Raw genomic sequence first — 21,795 nt, 5'->3', positions numbered from 1 at the left:
CCTCACACTTGCCAACATTAAATTCCATTTGCCATTTCCTGGCCCATTCGCCCAGCCTATCTAGATCCTTCTGCAGACTCTCCACACCCTCTGCACAATTTGCCGTTCCCCCAATCTTGGTGTCATCAGCAAGTTTTGACACCCTACACTCGGTTCCCTCCTCCAGATCATCTATATAAATGGTAAAAAGCTGAGGCCCCAGCACCGACCCCTGGGGCACTCCACTAGTCACCATCCGCCAATCCGAATAGCACCCGTTGACCCCCACTCTCTGCCTCCTATTTGACAACCAATCCTCTATCCACGCTAACACCCTACCCCCAACTCCATGTCCCTCGACCTTCTGCAATAACCTCTTGTGAGGTACTTTGTCAAACGTCTTCTGAAAATCTAGAAAGACCACATCCACCGGCTCTCCTCTATCCACCGCCCTAGACACATCCTCATAGAACTCCAGTAAATTTGTCAGACACGACTTCCCTTTAATGAAACCGTGCTGCGTCTGCTCTATCAAGCAATTCCCTTCAAGATGCCTTGCAATTTCCTCCTTAATGACAGATTCTAACATTTTACCTACCACAGACGTTAAACTAACCGGCCTGTAATTCCCCGCCTTTTGCCTGGCACCCTTCTTAAACAACGGCGTAACATTAGCCGTTTTCCAATCATCCGGCACTTCCCCGGAATCCAGCGACGTCTGGAAAATAACCACCAAGGCATCCACTATCACCTCCGCCATTTCTTTCAGAACCCTCGGATGCATTCCATCCGGTCCTGGGGACTTGTCCACAATCAGCCCCTCCAGTCTGTCGAGCACCGCCTCTCTAGTAACAGTAATGTCATTAAGACCCTCCAGTCCTACCACCTTTCCATCGCTAACACCCGGCAAATTATTCACGTCCTTCTCCGTGAAGACAGAAACAAAAAAGTTATTCAATACCTTAGCCATATCCCCATCCCCTACCACTAGGTCCCCTTTCTCATCCTTACCCGACCATTGGTGGCCACACCTTCGGCTGCCTGGGCCCAAAGTTCTGGGACTCCCTCCTCACACTTCCCTACCTCTCCCTGCCTTTATACTGTTCCGATCTGTTCGATCAAGCTTTTGATCACTTGTCATGGCTTCTGACCCGGCTCAGTGTCAGTTTTTAAGCGACAACAATGTTTGTGAATCGCCCTGGGGACATTTTCACTATGTCAAGGGTGTTCTACGACTTGAATGAGACCAGAAGAGAAAATGCTGAAAAATCTCAGCGGGTCTGGCAGCATCTGTAAGGAGAGAAAAGAGCTGATGTTTTGAGTCCAGATGATCCTTTGTCAAATCTAAAAGGTACCGAAAGTGAGAGATATTTATACTGTAGAGTGCGGGAATGAAAGATGAGTCATAGCCACAGAAACAAGGGGAAAGGATACTGATGGTAGCCCATAGAGAGACTCATCTTTCATTCCCTCACCTTGCAGTATAAATATCTCCCATTTTCTGTACCTTTTAGCTTTGACAAAGGACCATCTGGACTTGAGATGTCAGCTCTTTTCTCTCCTTACAGGTGTTGCCAGATCTGCTGGGATTTTCCAGCATTTTCTCCTTTGGTTTCAGATTCCAGCATCCGCAGTAATTTGCTTTTCGAGTTGTATGAGTTCTTGGTGAAAATATATCTGTGTGAAGAAGAAGTGTGTGCTATTTACAAAGAATACTGATTTTGCTTCACCTGGAGCCCCTTGAGGGGGGAGTGTGTACTTGCAAAAGAAAGGGAGTTGATCTCACACTGCTTCGGTAAGCGCACTGACCCAATGTGTGGGATTTTACAGCCTCGCTCGTCCCATAACCGTAAAATTGCCCCTGAGGTCAATGGACCTTTCCATTATCCACCCCTCTTCCTCTCAGATTTCTGTGGCGGGTGAGCCAATAAAATTCTAGCCTGTACTTATCAATGTTACTGCAGTTCTCGGATATCTCCCGCAGGCCAGTAGAACAATGCTCAACCAGCTATCAAATAGACTGCGTTGGTTCAACAAGGGGCTTATTGCCACTGCCTTGAGGGCAATTGGGGATGGGCAACAAATACTGACCTAACCAGAGCTTCCGATACCACCAAACATTCAGGGGTAGTTTTCCCACGAGGGGTTTCCCAATCAGGATACTGAATGAAATTCCCAGGAAATGATGTAGAATTAAAGAATCCCTACAGTGCAGAAAGAGGCCATTCGGCCCATTGAGTCTGCACCGATTCTCAGAAAGAGCATTTCACCCAGGCCCTCCCCTCTACCCTATCCCCAAAACCATGGCCAATCCATCTAACCTGCATACCTTTGGACACTAAGAGGCAATTTATCATCGCTAATCCACCTCACCTGCACATCTTTGGATACCAAGGGGCAATTTACTATGGCCAATCCACCTAATCTACAGACCTTTGGACACTACGGGGAAATTTATCATAGGTAATCCACCTAACCTGCATATCTTTGGACACTAATTGGCAATCTTTACCATGGTCAATCCACCTAACCTGCACATCTTTGGACTCTAAAGAACAATTTAGCATGGCCAATCCACATAACCTTTGGACGGCAGGAGGAAACCCACACAGTCACAGGGAGAACGTGCAAACTCCACACAGACAGTGACCTAAGGCCGGAATCGAACTCAGGTCCCTGAAGTCGTGAGACAGCAGTGCTAACCACTGTGCCACCGTGCCGTAGTCTCTGACTCGGCACCAAAGTTACAGTGAGTGGGAGAAATCCAGTGGTAAATACTGATGACTCATTTAAACAGGGAATAATTACTCCAAACTCTATTGATAGAGGAGGCTGGATAGTGAGACCCCGACTGTTTGAAAATCTGTTCATCCATCTATCTCAAATGAATATTAGCTTTGAAAATAAACCAAGTTTCCAAAAGACTAGTGTGTTAAAAAAAACAAAATTATTTACTCATTTCACGCTGTATATATTTATTTTTTTTAAGCTGTGGTGTCATAAAACCCCAGATTTAAATCTTGCCTTCCCACTCGCCTAATCTCTTCAGAGTCCAAAATGCATCCTTCCTTAAGGTTCCGTCCCCCCTAATTTTCCCCTCTGGAGATAATTATTGATAGGGGGAAGGGGGGGGGGAGGCGCAGTTCCAGGGGTAGGCTCCGTGATCTCACTACATTGTTATTTCTCACTGGAGAATTTATTGCTGTCTTGACTGCTTGGATAGAAAAAGCATCCGAGGCCAACATCCACACACGCGTAAACTATGGCGTGGTGTCTTTGGATCGTACACAAGGGAGCAGGAACTCTGGCTGCTAGTTCCTCTTCCCTTGCCATTCAAGACATGGATTTGGCAGCGCAGTTGGCTCTTTCTTGCTGCGACTTGTTAACTCAGTCCAGGCAGGCAGTCCAAACTGATACTTTCCACCTCATATTGCTCAATATCGCAATAAGTGATGCCTGAACCCCTCCCAAAAAAGTCAATAAAGGAAGGAGCCAAAAAACATTAAGGTTTAAATGTACTAAAAGACATCTAAAACCACGAACCTATTATTTCCTATCAAAAACCCCCTCATGTTTGCACCAAAGAACATTTGTCATGTTTGGCATCGGAGGCTGTTTTATGATGAGCTGGCAGATGCAATCTGCCACAGAGATGGAATTGGCCTTAATCCATTCCCCTGCCCTCTTGCACGCTCTCAGCTAGTCGCCTAGGTCAACATACACACACACAGACTCCTCAAGCTCAGCCAAAGCCCAGATTGGAACTCAAGCTCTTCAATTAGGGCAAAGCCCTGTCTTCGGGGAAGCTTGAATATTGGCCTGCTCAGTTTGATGCCAATTGAGTCCCCAATTCCCCACAGCTGGAAGTTCGCCGCCATCTGTCCAAGTGCTGTGGCACAAACTTCATGCAAAAACACAGACAGCACAAGTAGCAGTGTCCAAATGGACAAAAATTCACTGAAACGTTGAATAATTAGCTAGATTTGTGAAACTAGCCCCTGTCCCCATCGCATGCAAATGACAGTACGGTGGCACAGTGGTTAGCACTGCTGCCGCACAGCGCCAGGGTCCCGGGTTCGATTCCAGCCTCGGGTGACTGTCTGTGTGGAGTTTGCACATTCCCCCAGTGTCTGCGTGGGTTTCCTCTGGGTGCTCCAGTTTCCTCCCACAGTCCAAAGGTGTGTGGGTTAGGTTGATTGGCTCAATTGCCCCTTAGTGTCAGCGGACCTACCAGGGTAAATACATGGGGCTATGAGGTAGGGCCTGGGTGGGATTGTTGTTGGTACAGGCTTGATGGGCCGAATGGCCTCCTTCAGCACTGTAAGGATGCTATGATACATGCTTTCAGAAAGTCTTTTACAGATCAACTTTTGAGTGTCTGAATGTATGCAATAATTATAATTGTGCTACAAAGGGACATTGTCCTTGTCAGCTTTTATTCTTCTGATGTGCGCCTTGCTGATTGGCTAGCATTTATCGTGCATCCCTAAGTCCCCCTGAGTAGATGTTGCTGTGTAGAGGAGGTATTCTCACTGTGCTGTTAGGTTGGGAATTGTGAGGATTTTTAACCTAGCAACAATGACTTTGGGGAAATGTGATGGCGATTATATTCTCTATGGCACTGCCATTCCAATTGACCAAGCTGGATTTTAAAGCCAATAAAGTTAGCTAACGTTTGGCAGTGTATCAGTTGAAAACTGGAACCCGGGTGTGACCAGACCATGTGACTAACACGTCTGTGCAGAAAATTGCACATAATTCACCAGAGTTTCGAATCATAGAATCCTTACAGCACAGAAGAGGCCATTCGGCCCATCAAGTCTGCACTGACTGACAGAGTCTCTTACCCAGGCCCTCTCCTCCGCCCTATCCCTGCAACTCCACGCATTTACTAAAGCTAATCCCCCTAATGTACACATCTTTGAACACTAAGGGGCAATTTAGCATGGCTAATCCGCCTAACCAACACATCTTGGGACATTAAGGGGCAATTTAGCATGGCTAATCTACTTAACCTGCACATCTTGGGACACTAAGGGGCAATTTAGCATGGCCAATCCTCCTAACCTATACACCTTTGGACACTATTGGGCAATTTGACACAGCCAATCCACCTAATCTGCACACCCTTGGTCTGAGGGAGGAAACCCATGATGTGGGTACGCCGGCGTTGGACTGGCGTAAACACAGTAAAAAGTCTGACAACACCAGGTTTTAGTCCAACCAATTTATTTGATAATAGGCTCACAAGCTTTCGAGGTTTCCCTCTTCGTCAGGTGAATGGAGAGTTACGAAGAGGGAAACCTCGAAAGCTTGTGAGTCTATTATCAAATAAATCGGTTGGACTAAAACCTGGTGTTATCAGACTTTTTACGGAGGAAACCCAAGCAGACACGGCAAAAACATGCAGACTCCACAGAGACAATCACCCGAGGCTGGAATCGTACCCATGTCCCCGAGGCAGCAGTGCTAACCACCGTGCTGCCCTGTCACCCGCCCAGCTTATTTTCACTTCTCACCCATCAAGAAAACAAATCCAAGTATAGCAGGCACATTTTCTCATCGTCATCCTCTGCACCCAACTCAACATCTGCACTGACTCTCACATCATGCGGCATGCCAATCTAGAGGGGGGGAGGCAGATGGTAGGGTGGGAAATATCTTCTTAATATGACAGTATCGGTACAGGGGCATGCAATGCAGTCCTGAACACAAGATACCTTACAAAAGATTTCTAGCTTCTCGTAGGAGCAGAACAAAACATATCTGGTGCGTGGGGACGTACCATTTGAAAGATTCTACCCCCACCTCAAAAAAAAATTAATCTCAGCAACATTGTAATTCATTAAAGATACTGAGTTCTGTTTTTGTTTGTTTTAAAAACCTGCCTGTGTTACAAATAAAACAAATGGGAGGGAAATGGTTGGCAGCATTTGAAACCATTTTTGTCTTAAGGTATTTTTTTAAATGTTGAAGAAAGTTGCATTCTTAACAGCAAATCCTTCCGGGTCAGGACAGACCTGACCTTTCCCCTCACTTGACAACTTCTCCTGACCCTGGTCCAGGCAGGGTCACACCCAAGATCCGAAGAGCCCTCACAGAGGAGGTCAGAGGTCGAACTCGCAGGGACAGTGGCGCGCCGCTCCCGACTCTGATCGGACAGTTCCCGAGACAAGACAAAAAGAGGTGATCATCGGTGAGACACTGCATACGAGAAAACACATTTGAAACAAAAACACTTGAAAATGCAGCAGGGGGAGCACGGTGATGGAACTGTGGTCTGGCACTACCGGATGTGATGGGCACGTAGAACGATGTTCTGATATGACATGATGGCAAGTGATCCAAAGGAGAAAATGGGACATTGTTGGAACAGAAACAATATTGCAACATTAATCCGACTTCACTTCAGTCGAGTTGTGAGGGCAACATTCAGAATAGACAAGACAGGTATCTGTTTAGACTCACAATGAGGCTACGCAGTGTGATATCTTTGCAGAGGTGGTGGCAACAGATAGCTTTACATCCAGGCAAAACACTCTTGGTTGCTCAGCACAGTGAGTTGCCGGCGCCGCCGGTACTTACCACATGGACCCTGATATTTGATCGGAATGAAGGCTTTCTTCTGACATTCGGCTTGCTTGCGCTCGCAGTCGTTGTTGTAGCTTTTGTTGTCCAGACCGCACACAGGTTTGTATGCTCCGTCACAAATGATGCGGTCGCAGGAGCAGCGGGCAATGCCCCTCCGGTTGAGGCAGACTGCGTTAAACTTACACTCCTCTTCACATTTGTCTGTAAGGGAAACAGCGAGGCGATTTTAACTCTGTGCTTTAACTTCATGAAATATCCTTCGAGTTTCGGATCTGGTCCTTGACAGAAAGGTTCCAGAAGGCATAATCAGAAAAGGGAGGTGTTGATCGTGGAGAAAGACTGGAGGAATCTGGGCTCTTTCTATTACAGCTCAGGTTAAGTGAGGATTTACAAGGTGTTACATAGGATATAGGGCACAGAAACATACAATACTTTTGCACAAAATTCTGAAAAGGTATAAAATGAATGAGGAAGATTGGTCTGTTAATAAGACAATCACTGGATGAAGGGAGAAGCGAGGGTTTAAAATTACACCTAAGGTTTGTTGGGACATGGAATTCCTTACCAGAAATAGTGATGGAAACAGCATTCATAATGAAAGGAATGGGTACATGTTTAGAAATGGGGTATTGGGATAGGGTAAGAGAATGGGACGAAGCGGATAATTACAGAGAGTGGCTTCCGTACATGTTATGGACACAGTCTCAGAGCAAAGGATTGGCCCTTTAGAACCAAAATGAAGAGGAATTTCTTTAGCCAGAGAGTGGTGAATCTATGGAATTCATTGCCACAAAAGGCTGTGGAGGCCAGATCATTGAGTGCATTTAAGACAGAGCTAGGTAGGCTCTTGATTGGTGAGGGGATCAAAGGTTACGGGGAAAAGGCAGGTGAATGGGGTAGAGAAACTTATCAGCCATGGCAGAGCAGACCCAATGGGCCGAATGGCCTAATTCTGCTTCCGTATCTTCTGGTTTGATGTTATGATGTTCTGTGACTCAATGAAGAGATCCCAGTCTCATGAACGGATGCACAGCTGTAAACTTCCACCTCTTGCAGTGAGGAACACAAGGATTTCAGGGATCTACAAAGTGGATGGGCGTAAGATTCATTCCTCCCTCCCCAAAGCTGCATTTCACTGGGAGACGAAGAGACAAGGCCAGAGGTCACTCTGTTGGCGTGGGTGAAGGATCAATTGTTGGTCACTACCTGCCAGATGCCAACCATGCTGTTTGTTTACCTCAGAATGCTCTACGGAAAATTAATATTTTGAAATGCAGTCACCATTGCAGCATGCGGGAAGGCAGCAGCCAACCTACGCACAGCAAGATCCCATTAACCACAATAAAATTAAGGACAAGATCATCTGGGTTTGGTGATGTTGGCTGAGGCAGAAACTTAGGGCTCTCCTTTCAGTTGTGCCCTGAGATCTTCTACTCTCCCCTAAAAGGGCAGATGTTCATATAAAAGTTGGGACTTCTTAAAAATTTATTTGTGGGACACGGGCGTCGCAGGGGAGTCAACATTTATTGCCCACCCCTGATGGATGGCCCTGGATGGGGGTTGAAAGTCAACCACGCTGCGGTTGGCCCTGGAAGGGGGTTGAGAGTCAACCACATTGCGGTGGCTCTGGAGTCACATGTAGGCCAGACCAGGTAAGGGCAGCAGATTTCCTACCCTAATCAACCAGATGAGAGTTTCCTGACAATCAACAATGGTCGAATGGTCATCAGTAGATTCTTAATTCCAGATATTTTTAATTGAATTCAAATTCTTGAGAAAGGATTTACTTACTTGAGAAAGGATATACTGGCATGCAGGGAGTGCAGAGGAGATTCACCAGGTTGATTCTGGAGTTGACAGGGTTGGCATATGAGGAGAGACTGAGTAGACTAGGGCTATATTCCCAAATCCAAAGATGTGTGAGTTAGCTTGACTGGCCATGCTAAATTGACCCTGGTGTCATGGGGATTAGCAGGGTAAGTATGTGGGGTTACGGGAATAGGGCCTAGGTGGGATGGTAATCAGTATAGACTTGTTGGGCCAAATGGCCTCCTTCAGCACTGCAGGAATTCTATGATTCCGTACTCATTGGAATTCAGAAGAATGAGGGGGGGGTCTAATGGGAACATACAAAATTATGAAGGGGATAGATGAGAAGTTGTTTCCTCTGGCGGGTAAAACCAGAAATAGCCTCAAAATAAGGCTCAGCAGATTTAGGACAGAGTTGAGGATGAACTTCTTCACCTAAAGAGTTGTGAATCTACGAAATTCCCTGTGCAGTGAAGCAGTTGAGGCTACCTCATTGAATGTTTTAAAGGCAAGGATAGATAGATTTTTGAACAGTAAAAGGATAAGGGTTATGGTGAGCGGGTGGGTAAGTGGAGCTGAGTCCACGAAAAGATCAGCTATGACCTTATTGAATGGCGGAGCAGGCTCGAGAGACCTGATGGCCTACGCCTGCTCCTAGTTCTTACGTCAAATGGGAGCAGTGATCGCAGAACTGGACTTCCAATATTCATCGTCCAATGTTTCCACGTAGTGCTGCCCAGTGAGAAAGGGTAGGAAATTAGAATGATCAGTTGTCTGACAAAGCAATGTCATTGTTTTCAATAGTGGAGTGGCCTCGGCACCCAATTTAGCCAACCAGACAGATCCTGCACTTAGAACTCATGAAATTGAATCCAATTAATAATCTGCCTGGCTTGCAATGGAAACAATTAACATCAGAGTTGGTAGAAAGTGGTTAAAAACCCCACCTGGTTCATTCATGACCTTCGAGGGCAAGAAACTGTCATCCCTATTGGGCCACGTTTACACCAGACTCTGGTCCTGTGCTCTGCCATTGCCCCTGGATGCCCTCTGAAGAAGCCTAACAAAACACTTGAGTGATGAAGGCGATCGCTGCGAACTGAGGAACCCATGGCCCACATCTCAAGAACCAATTAGAGAAAACACTTCATTCACTATTTGGCCTGAGGGCTAATGAGGAAATAAATTGGCTGCGCTTTGAGGGGGTACTCAGAGAAATTTGTTTTCTCTCTAGAGAACGTGTTCAGATGTGTTAGAATTAATCGCGCATTGAATGGGACCCCGGACTGAATCCCTTTGAACTTCAGAATCACCCACCACAAAGTCGACTTTCAATGGCAGCTCACCTCTAGCCTGACAGGGTCCCGAGCGGACTTTCTGAAGGTTAATGCCTTTGATAGCTCCCATTCTCTCCATGCTGCACTTGTTATCGTAGGTGTGCCCGTCGTCCGCGCAAACCGGCTCATACTTCGGTGGGCAGGTCTCCGGTCTCAGCAGCACCTCGGGCTTGCGGGCTTTTGGGTGTACTCGACAGGCCTTGTTCAGATCACTCTGAGCATCTTTGCACGGGTCTGTACACAAGAGAAGGAGCAGTTACAGACCAGAGAGGCCCCCAGAGTTATTTCCTATTGGAAGGATTCAGAAACCTTGGGATTTAAAAACTAATAAGTTTACTAAACAGGGGAAATTAACTTAGAATAAGGACCACAATGTGCCTTATACTTATTTTGTGCAAACGTACTACTTGCATCGACGTACTATTACTGCTATTGTAATTAAACATGTATTTTAAATCGAAATAAGTATTTTTGAATGTAATGTTTCCTCGGACAAAATGCAAACTGCCCTGGAGCATAACGGGAAGATAGTTAAACCAGACAGGCCACAATCTTTGGGAACAATAGACCACAGTGTACAGTTATGTTATCAGAAGAAAGTCATGCAGAGTGCAAATTCTCATATTTTAGATAATGAATAGAAGTATTCACAAAGTATATAAAGTATTCCATTTCTACCGATAAGGCAGAGCGAGCCATTAGAAATGTTACCTTTTCTACTCTGTGGCTTATGGTGAGAAAGCAACCTTTGAACCTTACGGATTTATGCAAGTGAGGTTGCTTAGCAACAGTGAGTCGCAACCTCCGGGTCCGAAAGACCAATGAACTCCTAATTCTGCCAGAAGGTAGGATGCGATTGGCCAAGCTAAGTAACGTGTACTAATGCGATTGGAGCATCCAGTTAGGATGACAGGGTAGGCAGGAGAAATGAATTCTCGAAAATGTATAACCGTTTTGCCATTGTAAACTTCAGGAAGGAGTTGGTGTGTCCGGCTGTCTTCCTCCCGGCATGTGTTGGTCAATAAAGACTGTCTTTAACCAGCATACTGTCTTTTGCGAGTCTCTGTATTTAGCTATTCAGCTCAATTCTTAGCATCAGCGAGAAACCCATTCCCTTCACTTCCCTTTCTCTGTTGTGTTAAACACGAAGCAATGGGCTTGGACACCCAACTGCTATAATTCATGCGTGACATAGAATTACATAAAATGTGCAACATATGGTGAGAATAGGCTGTGCCAGTATTTATGCTCCATAGAAGCCCCCTTCTCCCCCACTAACAGCATTACTTTCCACTCCCTCTTCCACATACATTTACCTAGCACCTCTTTCAAAGTATATATTACAACTCTCGTTCCAGGCAGATGGAGCGACACGGTGGCACAGTGGTTAGCACTTATTGGGACTCCTGATTACTCATTCCTGGATCACAAAATCATGGTCGGCACAGTGGTTAGCTCTGCTGCCTCACAGCACCAGGGACCCGGTTAGCACTGGTTAGCCTCACAGAGCCAAGGACCCGGGTTCAATTCCAGTCTTGGGTGACTGCCTGTGTGGAGTTTGCATGTTCTCCCTGCGTCTGTGTGGGTGTGATAACCCCCGTGATCTGCATGGGGAATCACTAATTGACCTCCCAGTTAGGCTTGTTGAATCCAAAATCCCTAGGGATTGGTAATCAGCCAATCAGGTGGAGCCTGTATCCGAGCTCTGCATAAAGCAAGACCCTGAGAGGGTTCATTAACCTTTTAGTCTCGGTTGGGACCTGTTCTGTCCACCATAGGCTTGTGGTTATTGCTTACTTATTTTGTTCAATAAAAGCATGGCCCCTTCACAGCTGACTCCTGGAGTTATTATGTGGGCTTCCTCCAGGTGCTCCAGTCTTCTCCCACAGCCCAAAGATGTGTAGATTAGATGGATTGGCCATGACAAATTGCCCCTTAGCATCTCATGATGTGTAGGTGAGCTGGATTGGTCATGCTAAATTGCCCATTAGTGCCCCAAGATGTGTAGGTTAGATGGATTAACAATGCTAAATTGCCCCTTAGTGTCCCATGATATGTAGGTTAGATGGATTAACAATGCTAAATTGCCCCTTAGTGTCCCATGATGTGTAGGTTAGATGGATTAACAATGCTAAATTGCCCATTACCATCCCATGATGTGTAGGTGAGGTGGATTGGCCATGGTAAATTGCACATTAGTACCCCAAGATGTTTAGATTAGATGGATTAGCCATGGGGAATGTGTGAGGTTATGGGGATAGGGTGGGGGAGAGGGCCTGGGTAAGACTCCCTGCCAGAGTCAATGTAGACAGGATGGGCTGAATGGTCTCTTCTACATTCTAGGGGTTCGATGTTGGAGCTGTGGGGGAGCTATGCAGTTTACTGGCTTCACATTTCCATTAAGCAGCTTCACCCAGTGGGGGCTGCAAATCAGAAATTCAACTGCTGGCTGCCACAGTTTCCTGACTATTCCCTTTTGGTCAAAGGAGCAGGTGGTTAAATATCGGCACAATAAAAGAAACGTGATCGTCAACCTTTGATAGCCACTGGCGACTGGTGGATCACTATCGATCAATATGACCAAATGAGCAGCACCTTCATTCTTCGTGCCTCTTTACTCTGGGGTGTCGTGCTCAGCATTCCAGATGGCTGTGACTGTACCCCAAATCAGGAAGAAATGTGAGTTCTACAATAGGCAGCAATCCTGAGCCAGTGATAGGGAAAGAGGTCAGGGCTCCAATTCTTCTTTCATGGACATAGCTAGTCCTCCAGAACTTTCACTGCAGTGGATAATCTTTGCTTGTTGTCTCAATGGGAAACATTGGTGGATATTCATTCTTGGATCATAGAATCATAGGTGGCACAGTGGTCAGCACTGCTGCCTCACAGCTCCAGGGACCCGGGTTCAGTTCCTGGCTCGGGTCACTGTCTATGTGGAGTTTGCATGTTCCACTTGTGTCTGTGTGGGTTTCCTCCGGGTGCTCCAGTTTCCCCATAGTTCGAGAGATGTGCTGGTTAGGCGGATTGGCCATGCTAAATTCTCCCTCAGTGTACCCGAACAGGCACCGGAGTGTGGTGATTAGGGGATTTTCACTGTAACTTCATTGCAGTGTTAGTGTAAGCCTACTTGAGACACTAGTAAATAAACCTAGTAAATAAACACTCAGTGCGGGAAGAGAACAGGTGCCAGAGTGTGGCAACTAGGGGATTTTCACAGTGACTTCATTGCAGTGTTAATGTAAGACTACACGTGATTAATAAATAAACTTTAAACTTTACAAAAATCATAGAATCCCTAGAGTGCAGAAGGATGTCATTTGGCCCATCAGATCTGCACTGACAATAATCCCACTATCCCCTTAACCCCAACTATTTATCCTGCTAATCCTCCTGACACTAAGCCACAGTTTAGCATGGCCAATCAACCTAACCCACACATCTTTCAGCGGAGGTGCCTTGCAGGCATTGCCTGGACAACGAGCAGCAGAAGAGCTCTCATTTCCTCCTCAAATTAACATCAGCACAGCACGAGGCCATTCAGCCTCTCGGGCGTGCTCTGCCATTCGCCTGGATCCTATCTGAGGCACACCGCGAATCCTATTCCCCGCCTTTGCTCTGTAAGCTCGGAACTGTGACCACACAACACTGATCCCAGGCCACCGAGCTCCTTCACCAGTCTGCTCGGCTTAAAGTGAATATAGAACGCGAGACAACCCGGGAAATTGGTGTGACAGGTTATGACTAAAATGTACCAGAGAGCTGAGCAGCCAAGGCTGCAATTAGCAGGGAGTGAGGATCACATTTCTTTTACAATGTGAGGAGAAATATATATTATATATACACAACTGACAAGAAGAGAACTGCTAACGCAGGGTGAGCCCTTCTGTGGAGACACCTCTTGGAAGTCCCCACACAGGAATTGCCCAGGATGTTTCAACTTCTGTCATTATCAAAACCCTCCAAAACTACGATTTAAAGTCCACTTTGCACAGACAGTGACCCAAGCCGGGAATCGAACCCGGGTCCCTGGAACTGTGAGGGTCTTGGTCTGCATCTAATAAATAAAGTGTATTTATTCATTAAGTCATCTGGTGGCTATTTGAAAAATCAGGTCGCATAAATAATTGCAGCCTGCAGACCAGCTTATCAAGCCAGAGAACGACTGTCTTGCTGCCTGGCATTAATTTAGAGCTTTTAGCTCAGCAGGTGGTGAGAACATATTCAATTGGATCTGAAGGAACATTCATTACACTAGATCCTCTGCAGTGTAGTGTAAACCCTGGTGAAATTAAGGTCATCCAGATAGCACAACCCCTGAAGAATAAATTTCAATGCTATCACTTGCATCCACAAAACCTGTGAAACAAACAAGAGGCCATTCAGCCCTTTGAACCTGTTCCACCATTTACGTCGATCAGTGTTGAACTCCATCAACTCTATTCTCTCCTCTTGCTTCTGTAGCCTTTAACACCCTTGCCTAACAAAAAATATACACGTGGAAATGCTTATTTAACCCTCTCTGGTCCCAAAAGCTTATTGGAGATATTAGTTGCAGATTTGCACTTGTGTAAGAAAGTGCTTCTTGACAGCAACTCTAAATGGCCCAGCATTTGACTGGCTTCAATGTCAACAAAACGAAGGAGATGGTCATCGACTTCAGGAAGCGTAAAGAAGAACATGCCCCTGACTACATCAACAGGACGGAGTAGAAAGGGTTGAGAGCTTCAAGTTTTTAGGTCACCAACAGCCTGTCCTGGTCCCTCCCGTGCCGACACCATAGTTAAGAAAGACCACCAAAGCCTCTACTTTCTCAGAAGGCTAAGGAAATTTGGTAGCTCCACTATGACTCTCACCAACTTTTATAGATGCACCATCAAAAACATTCTTTCTGGTTGTCTCACAGCTTGGTACGGCTCCTGCTCTGCCCAAGACTGCAAGAAACTACAAAGGGTCGTGAATGAAGCCCAGTCCATCATCAAACCAGCCTCTCACCCACTGACACTGTCTATACTTCCCGCTGCCCTGGGAAAGCAGGCAGCATAATTAAGGATCCCACGCACTTTGGACATATTTTCTTCCACTTTCATCTGTCAGGAAAAAGATACAGAAAGTCTGAGGACACGTACCAACTGACTCAAGAACAGCTTCTTCCCTGCTGCCATCAGACTTTTGAATGGACCTCCCTCGCATTCAGTTGATCTTTCTCTCCACCCTAGCTATGACTGTAACACTACATTCTGCACCCGCTCATTTCTTCTCTATGAACAGTATGCTTTGGCTGAATAGTGCATAAGAAACAATTCTTTTCACTGTATGCTAATATGTGTGACAACAATAAATCAAATCATTTTAACACTATGGGCGGGATTTTCCAGTCACGCTTGCCTTGAAACTGGAAAATCCCACCTGAGGTCAATGGGCATGGAAATTCCACCCTATGCCTCTATTCCAGACCTCCCCATCAGAGGAAGCAGTTTCTTTCCACCCAAATCCTGTAATCATCTTAAAGACACCTCAGCTAGATCACATTCTAATCTTTTCTAATCTTCTATACACTAAAGGCATACATAGAAATATAAAAGATAGGAGCCAGGAGGAGGCCATTTGGCCCTTCGAGCCTGCTCCGCAATTCATTACAATCATGGTTGAAGGTCCAACTCAATAGCCTAATCCTGCTTTCTCCCCATAATCTTTGATCCCATTCGCCCCAAGTGCTATATCCAGCTGCCTCTTGAATGCATTCAAATATTCAGTGTTTTAGCAAAGACAGGACTAGCCTCTGCAACCTGTCCTGATGATTTAGCCTTTCTTAAATCTTCTGGACATATCTACACCAGCACTGTGTCTGGAAAACATGGGACTCTTCCTCCTCTTTGGGAATTCTCTCCAACCCATGCACCTCCTCACTCACCACAGGGTCCGTCCGACTTCTTGTACACGTTTTTATGGTTGTCGCAGGCGTATTTGTTGAGCTCGCACTCGTTCTTGTAGTCCTTGCCATCGCTGCCGCAGACTATCTTCTCCGGGTCATCGCTGCAGGTGATGGGACAGACGCATTTGGCCGATTGGCCGTCTGATGACTGGATACAGGTGCTGCCATACCCACAGCTCACTTCGCTGCAGGGGTCCTTCGAGCCTGAGGCAGAGAAAGAGAGATAAGCGGGCGTTAGAACAAGTGCTGTCAGGTTGCGTTTTATAGTCTACCCTTCTCCTTTCTTTGGGGCACAAATTATACTGCGGTATGTGCGTCGCAAAATGAAACAGGGGTTAAAGTGTAACTCAAGCCTCTATCTGCCCCACACAGGTTGAGACCTCACTTTGAGTCAGCTTGGATGTGGCATTGTGTAAAGTACCACTGTAATGCAAGAAGAAGCTAAACAAAGAAGTTAAACCAGGTTTAAAAGGTGCTCAGAGTGTTTGTTGGCCACTAGGCCTTTATCATTGAATAATTGAACCGTAGAATCCTTCAATGCAAGAGGCCATTCGGCCCATCAAGACTGCACTGACTCTTTGACAGAGTATCTTAGCCAGGCCCTTGCCCCACACAATCCCTGTAATCCCACACATTTACCATGGCTAATCATCTTGGGACACTAAGGGGCAATTTAGCACGGCCAGCTCACCCAACCTGCACGTCTTTGGAGTGTGGGAGGAAACCAGAGCACCTGGAGGAAACCCACGCAGACATGGGGAGAATGTGCAGACTCTGCACAGACAGTCATCCAAGGTAGGAATTGAACCTGGATCCCTGGCGCTGTGAGATAGCAGTGCTAACCATTGTGCCACCCTATGAAACACAGTCACAGATAACCCAATAGCACGAAGCTTCTATACACCAGGAGGACGCTGACCTTTGTCTGAATTGCAACCTGCAGTGCACAGAATAGCTCTAGCCGTGATCTGCAGCATGGATATTCCATTTGATTCCCAGCCAGTAATTACACTAAGTGATTATCCCTGCTGCGGGCATCTAATCGGGGAAGCAGCTCCACAGTGTTTCTGAGGAATGATTCCGTTCCAGAGCTCTAAGGACGGATGCCACAAAACTGCACACCTAATTGCAAAGATTAATGAATTGAAAATTAATTGGTTAATAGATTTGTCAGGAAGCCAGCTTGTATGGTCATGCACCAGTACCAACACGCACACCGGAGACAGATCTGCACATCTCCAGCTGACAACTCCAATGAAGTCAACACGACAATATACTCACTACCTTTAATGGACACCTACAGTAACTGGCACAATATCAATCATACTTGACTCAAATTACCATTTTTCTGTACCTCAGCCTGAACGGGTGTCTCTCATTGTCATCGTATTAGACTCTAAACCTTATTTCACCCGACAACCTCAGTGAGTCGTGAACGTTTTACCTGCCAGGAGTAGGACTACTCTGGTCAGACCACATTTGGACTATTGTGAGCAATTTTGGACCCCATATCGAAGGAAGGATGTGCTGGCCTTGGAGAGGGTCCAGAAGAGGTTCACAAGAATGATCTCAGGGACGAAAGGCTTGATGTACGAGGAGTTTTTGAGGTGCCTGGGTCTGTACTCGATGGAGTTTAGAAGGATGAGGAGGGGGAGTCTTATTGAAACTTACAGGATACTGAAAGGCCTGGATTGAATGGGTAAGAAGTTTCCATTAGTGGGAGAGAATAGGATCCGAGAGCATGGCCTCAGAGTAAAGGACCATCCTTTAGAAACAACACAGGGGGAACTTCTTCAGCCAGAGGGTGGTGAATCTATGGAATTCATTGCCACAGAAGGACGTGGAGGTCAGGTCATTGAATATATCTAAAACAGAGACAGATAGCTTTCTTGATTGATAAGGGGATGAGGGATTATGGAGAAAAAATGGAAGATTGGGGTTGAGAAACATATCAACCATGATTGAATAGCGGAGAAGACTTGTGGGGGGGACTGAATGGTCTAATTCTGCTGCTGTATCTTATGATCTTTTGGACTCGACCTTTCAAATGATAGGTTATCTAACTGAAAGATTAATAAAAAATCTTCAGGGACTTGATAAGATAGACAACCTGCTGGGGGACATGGGACCACAGTCTCGAGAGAAGGGGGTCAAACATTTAGGACTGAGATGAAGAGAAATTTTTTCACTTGGAGGGTTGTGAATCTTCAGAATTCTCTACCCTAGAGAGCTGTGGGTACTCAATCATTAAGTTTATCCATGACCAGAGGTCGATAGAGTTTGGATACAAAGGGGACTCGGGGACAGTGTGGGAAAGTGGAGTTGAGAGTAAAAATCGGGCATGATCTTGTTCAATGGCACAACATATTCAACAGGCAAAATGGGCCAACCCTGATTGTACCTCTTAGGTTCTTACGCTCAGGTAACACAGTGGCACAGTGTTAGCATCTCTGCCTCACAGCAACAGGGACCTGGGTTCAATTCTGGCCTCGGGTGACTGTCTGTATGGAGTTTGCACTTTCTCCTCTTACCTGCCTGGGTTTCCTCCCACACTCCGAAGATGTGTGGATTAGGTTGATTGGCCATGTTAAATTGCCCTATGATGACAGGGAGATTAGCTGGCTAAATATGCAGGAGTACGGGGATAGGGCCTGGATGGGATTGTTGTCGGTGTAGGCTTGATGAGCTGAACGGCATGTTCCTACACAGTAGGACAGAAAATTTGATGGAGTGTGCAAAGGTCCGTTGACCTTGGGCGGGAATTTCTGGTCTTGGGGTGAACGCGGTTGGAAAATCTCATCCTATGATTCATTGGCAATGGGACATCAAGGCTAACCTTACACTCACAATGCCTTCCCTGACTGAACTGTGGGAACACTTTCACCACCTGGAAGTGCCAATGCTTAAGAAGGAGGACTAACTGCAGCCTTCATAAGGGTAGTTAGGGATGGGCAACAGGCTAAATGATCAGCACATTGCCAGGATTGACTTGTATGGCTCACTTCAAAAACAAGGCAATGTGAATCATAGAACCAGGAGGCCATTCGGCCCATTGAGTCTGCACTGACAACAATCCCAGCCAGGCCCTATCCCCATAACCCTATGCATTTACTCTGCTAGTCCCCTTGAATCTAAGGGGCAATTTAGCATGGCCAATCCACCTAAACCCATACATCTTTGGAGGAAACTGGAGCACCCGGAGGAAACCCATGCAGACATGCGGAGAATGTGCAATTTCCACACAGTCACCTGAGGCTGGAATCGTACCTGGGTCCCTGGCGCTGTGAGGCAGCAATGTTAAGCACTGTGCCACCTCATGCTTACTAATAAATCCTTGGGGAACTATGCTTCAAGATTAATGTGTTATTGTGGCAGATGATACGCCAGCTAAAGAAGTGTTGTCTGTCTGACAATGGGCTCACTCAACACAACACGAAAGTAACACCTCCTCACCACTTCAAACAACTGGGCTTCCTTGTCAGGTCTATAAAATTCATGAGGCAGGAGCCACATTCGCGAGAGTATCGCCAAGAGTACTTGACTTGTGTTAGTGAGAAAATGATCTGATTTAATGTAACCCCGAACAGTTTCTCACCAATCCTTTCACCGCAGACAAACAAATGGATGCAACTGATTTCAAAAGGCTTTACCCATCCCACTCACTGGGAGAAATGCCACTGGGGGATCAAAGCCACATCATGTTGGCTGGGGGACAGAGGCCAAGGGAGCTTAGTTACTATGATCAAGCTAAGATTGGATTTGATTTGATTTGTTATTGTCACGTGTATTAGCATTCAGTGAAAAGTATTGCTTCTTGCGCACTATGCAGACAAAGCATACCATTCATAAAAAAGGAAAGGAGTGAGTACAGAACACAGTGTCACACTCGTAGCTAGGGTGTAAAGATCAACTTTATGGGAGGGAGGTCCATTCAAAAGTCTGACGGCTCCAGGGAAAAAGCTGTTCTCATAAGAAATAAAATAAGAACATAAGAAATAGGAGCAGGAGTAGGCCATCTAGCCCTTCGAGCCTGCCCCGCCATTCAATAAGATCATGGCTGATCTGTCGTGGCTCAGTTCCACATTCCCGCCCTCTCCCCATAACCCTTAATCCCCTCTCTTATCAAAAACCCATCAACCCGCGTCTTAAAAATATTTAGCGAGGCAGCCTCCACCACTTCCACGGGCAGAGAATTCCAGAGATTCACCACCCTTTGAGTGAAGAAGTTCCTCCTCAACTCCGTTCTAAACCGCCCCCCCTTTATCCTGAGGCTGTGCCCTCTAGTCCTACTGTCCTTTCTGAGCGGGAAGAGTCTCTCCACCTCTATCCTATCCATCCCATTCAACATCTTATACGTCTCAATGAGATCTCCCCTCATTCTTCTAAACTCTAACGAGTACAAGCCTGGTTTATTCAGCCTCTCCTCATAGTTCAACCCCCTCAACTCCGGAATCAGCCTAGTAAACCTCCTCTGCACCCCCTCCAAGCCCAAAATATCCTTGCGTAAGTGCGGCGACCAAAACTGCATGCAGTACTCCAGCTGCAGCCTCACCAGTGCCCTATACAGCTGTAGCAAGACCTCCCTACTTTTATATTCAATCCCCCTCGCTATGAAGGCCAGCATCCCATTCGCCTTCCTGACCACCTGCTGCACCTGCAGACTGGGTTTTTGCGACTCATGCACAAGGACCCCGAGGTCCCTCTGCACCGTCGCATGCTGCAGTTTTTCGCCACCTAAGTAATAGTCCTTCCTACCATTATTCCTACCAAAGTGGACAACCTCACATCTGCCAACATTAAATTCCATTTGCCAGTTCCTGGCCCATTCGCCCAGCCTATCTAGATCCTTCTGCAGACTCTCCACACCCTCCGCACAATTTGCCGTTCCACCAATCTTGGTGTCATTAGCAAATTTCGACACCATACACTCGGTTCCCTCCTCCAGATCATCTATATAAATGGTAAATAGCTGAGGCCCCAGCACTGACCCCTGGGGCACTCCACTAGTCACCAACTGCCAATCCGAATAGCCCTCATTGACCCCGAGTCAGTTGGTATGTGACCTTAGACTTCTGTAACTTTTTTCTGATGGAAGAAGGTGGAAGAGAGAATGTCCGGGGTGCGTGGGGTCCTTAATTATGCTGGCGGCTTATCCAAGGCAGTAGGAAGTGTAGACAGAGTCAGTGGGTGTGAGGCTGCTTTGATACAACATTAAAGTTCCGTGGGAGGCTGGTCTGCGCGATAGACTGGGTTATGCTCTCGTTTCTTGTGGTATAAATTTTAAAAGGGCTCAAGTTCAGTTTTATGAGTGCAGATAGAATTAGAGGGTAAGCTGGGGACAGCTCGCAAGAGGCCACTGCATTCCGGCACCATCTTGCCACTAATGCCCAGATCCTGAGAATGAGCTTTAATTTTTACACAGACAATCAGATCCTAATTGGAGGGATTGGAGACAGGATGCAGTTCACTGACTAGACATTGGCCGCCATGTAATCTGGCTTCAAGATTTTTGTAAGTGAACTCTCACCAACTTTTACACCAAAGAAAGCATCTTTTCCGGATGTATCGCAGATTGGTATGGCTCCAGCTCTGCCCAAGATTGCAAACAGCTACAAAGGGTCGTGAACAAAGCCCAGACCATCACACAAACCAGCCTCCCATCCATTGACTCTGTCTACACTTGCTGCTGCCTTGGAAAAGCAGCCAACATAATGAGAGACCCCATGCACCTCTCTCCCTCCCACCTCCTTCCGTCAGGAAAAAGACAGAAAAGTCTGACGTCACGTACTAACCGACTCAAGAACAGCTTCTTCCCTGCTGCCATCAGACTTTTGAATGGACCTACCTTGCATTAAGTTGATCTTTCTCCGCACCCTAGCTATGACTGTAACATTACATTCTGCACTCTCTCCTTTCCTTTTCCATGTATGGTATGTTTTGTCTGTATAGCGTGCAAAAAACAATACTTTTCACTGTATACTGAAACACGTGACAATAATAAATCAAATCAAAGTCAACCATTTCCAGGTGGCAAAGGGCACGCATGCACACAGACACACCCCGAACTTCACTGGCAACTTACTTGGATTATTATTGAAAGCGGAATAAGTCTCAGTGCAGCTGAGGCAGTGAATGATCCTGGTTTAT

At 46.3% G+C, this 21,795-nt stretch overlaps 1 protein-coding gene across 3 annotated transcripts in view; it reads right to left on the bottom strand.

The window, feature by feature from the left end:
* The window catches only part of agrn (agrin), a 546,905-nt gene that overhangs the window by 149,757 nt on the left and 375,353 nt on the right, over positions 1–21,795 (bottom strand). For all 3 annotated transcript variants that reach the window (XM_080215414.1, XM_080215417.1, XM_080215418.1), the window contains 3 exons: positions 15,628–15,852; positions 9,726–9,950; positions 6,565–6,771 (listed from right to left, as the gene is read on the bottom strand). In XM_080215414.1, coding sequence (XP_080071540.1) covers positions 6,565–6,771; positions 9,726–9,950; positions 15,628–15,852 — 657 coding nt within the window. The remainder of the gene's footprint in view (positions 1–6,564; positions 6,772–9,725; positions 9,951–15,627; positions 15,853–21,795) is intronic.

Source organism: Carcharhinus amblyrhynchos, chromosome 30, assembly GCF_965287045.1.
Source record: "Carcharhinus amblyrhynchos chromosome 30, sCarAmb.v2.hapA, whole genome shotgun sequence".
Lineage (NCBI taxonomy): Eukaryota > Metazoa > Chordata > Chondrichthyes > Carcharhiniformes > Carcharhinidae > Carcharhinus > Carcharhinus amblyrhynchos.
This window is presented reverse-complemented; position numbering and strand designations above follow the sequence as displayed.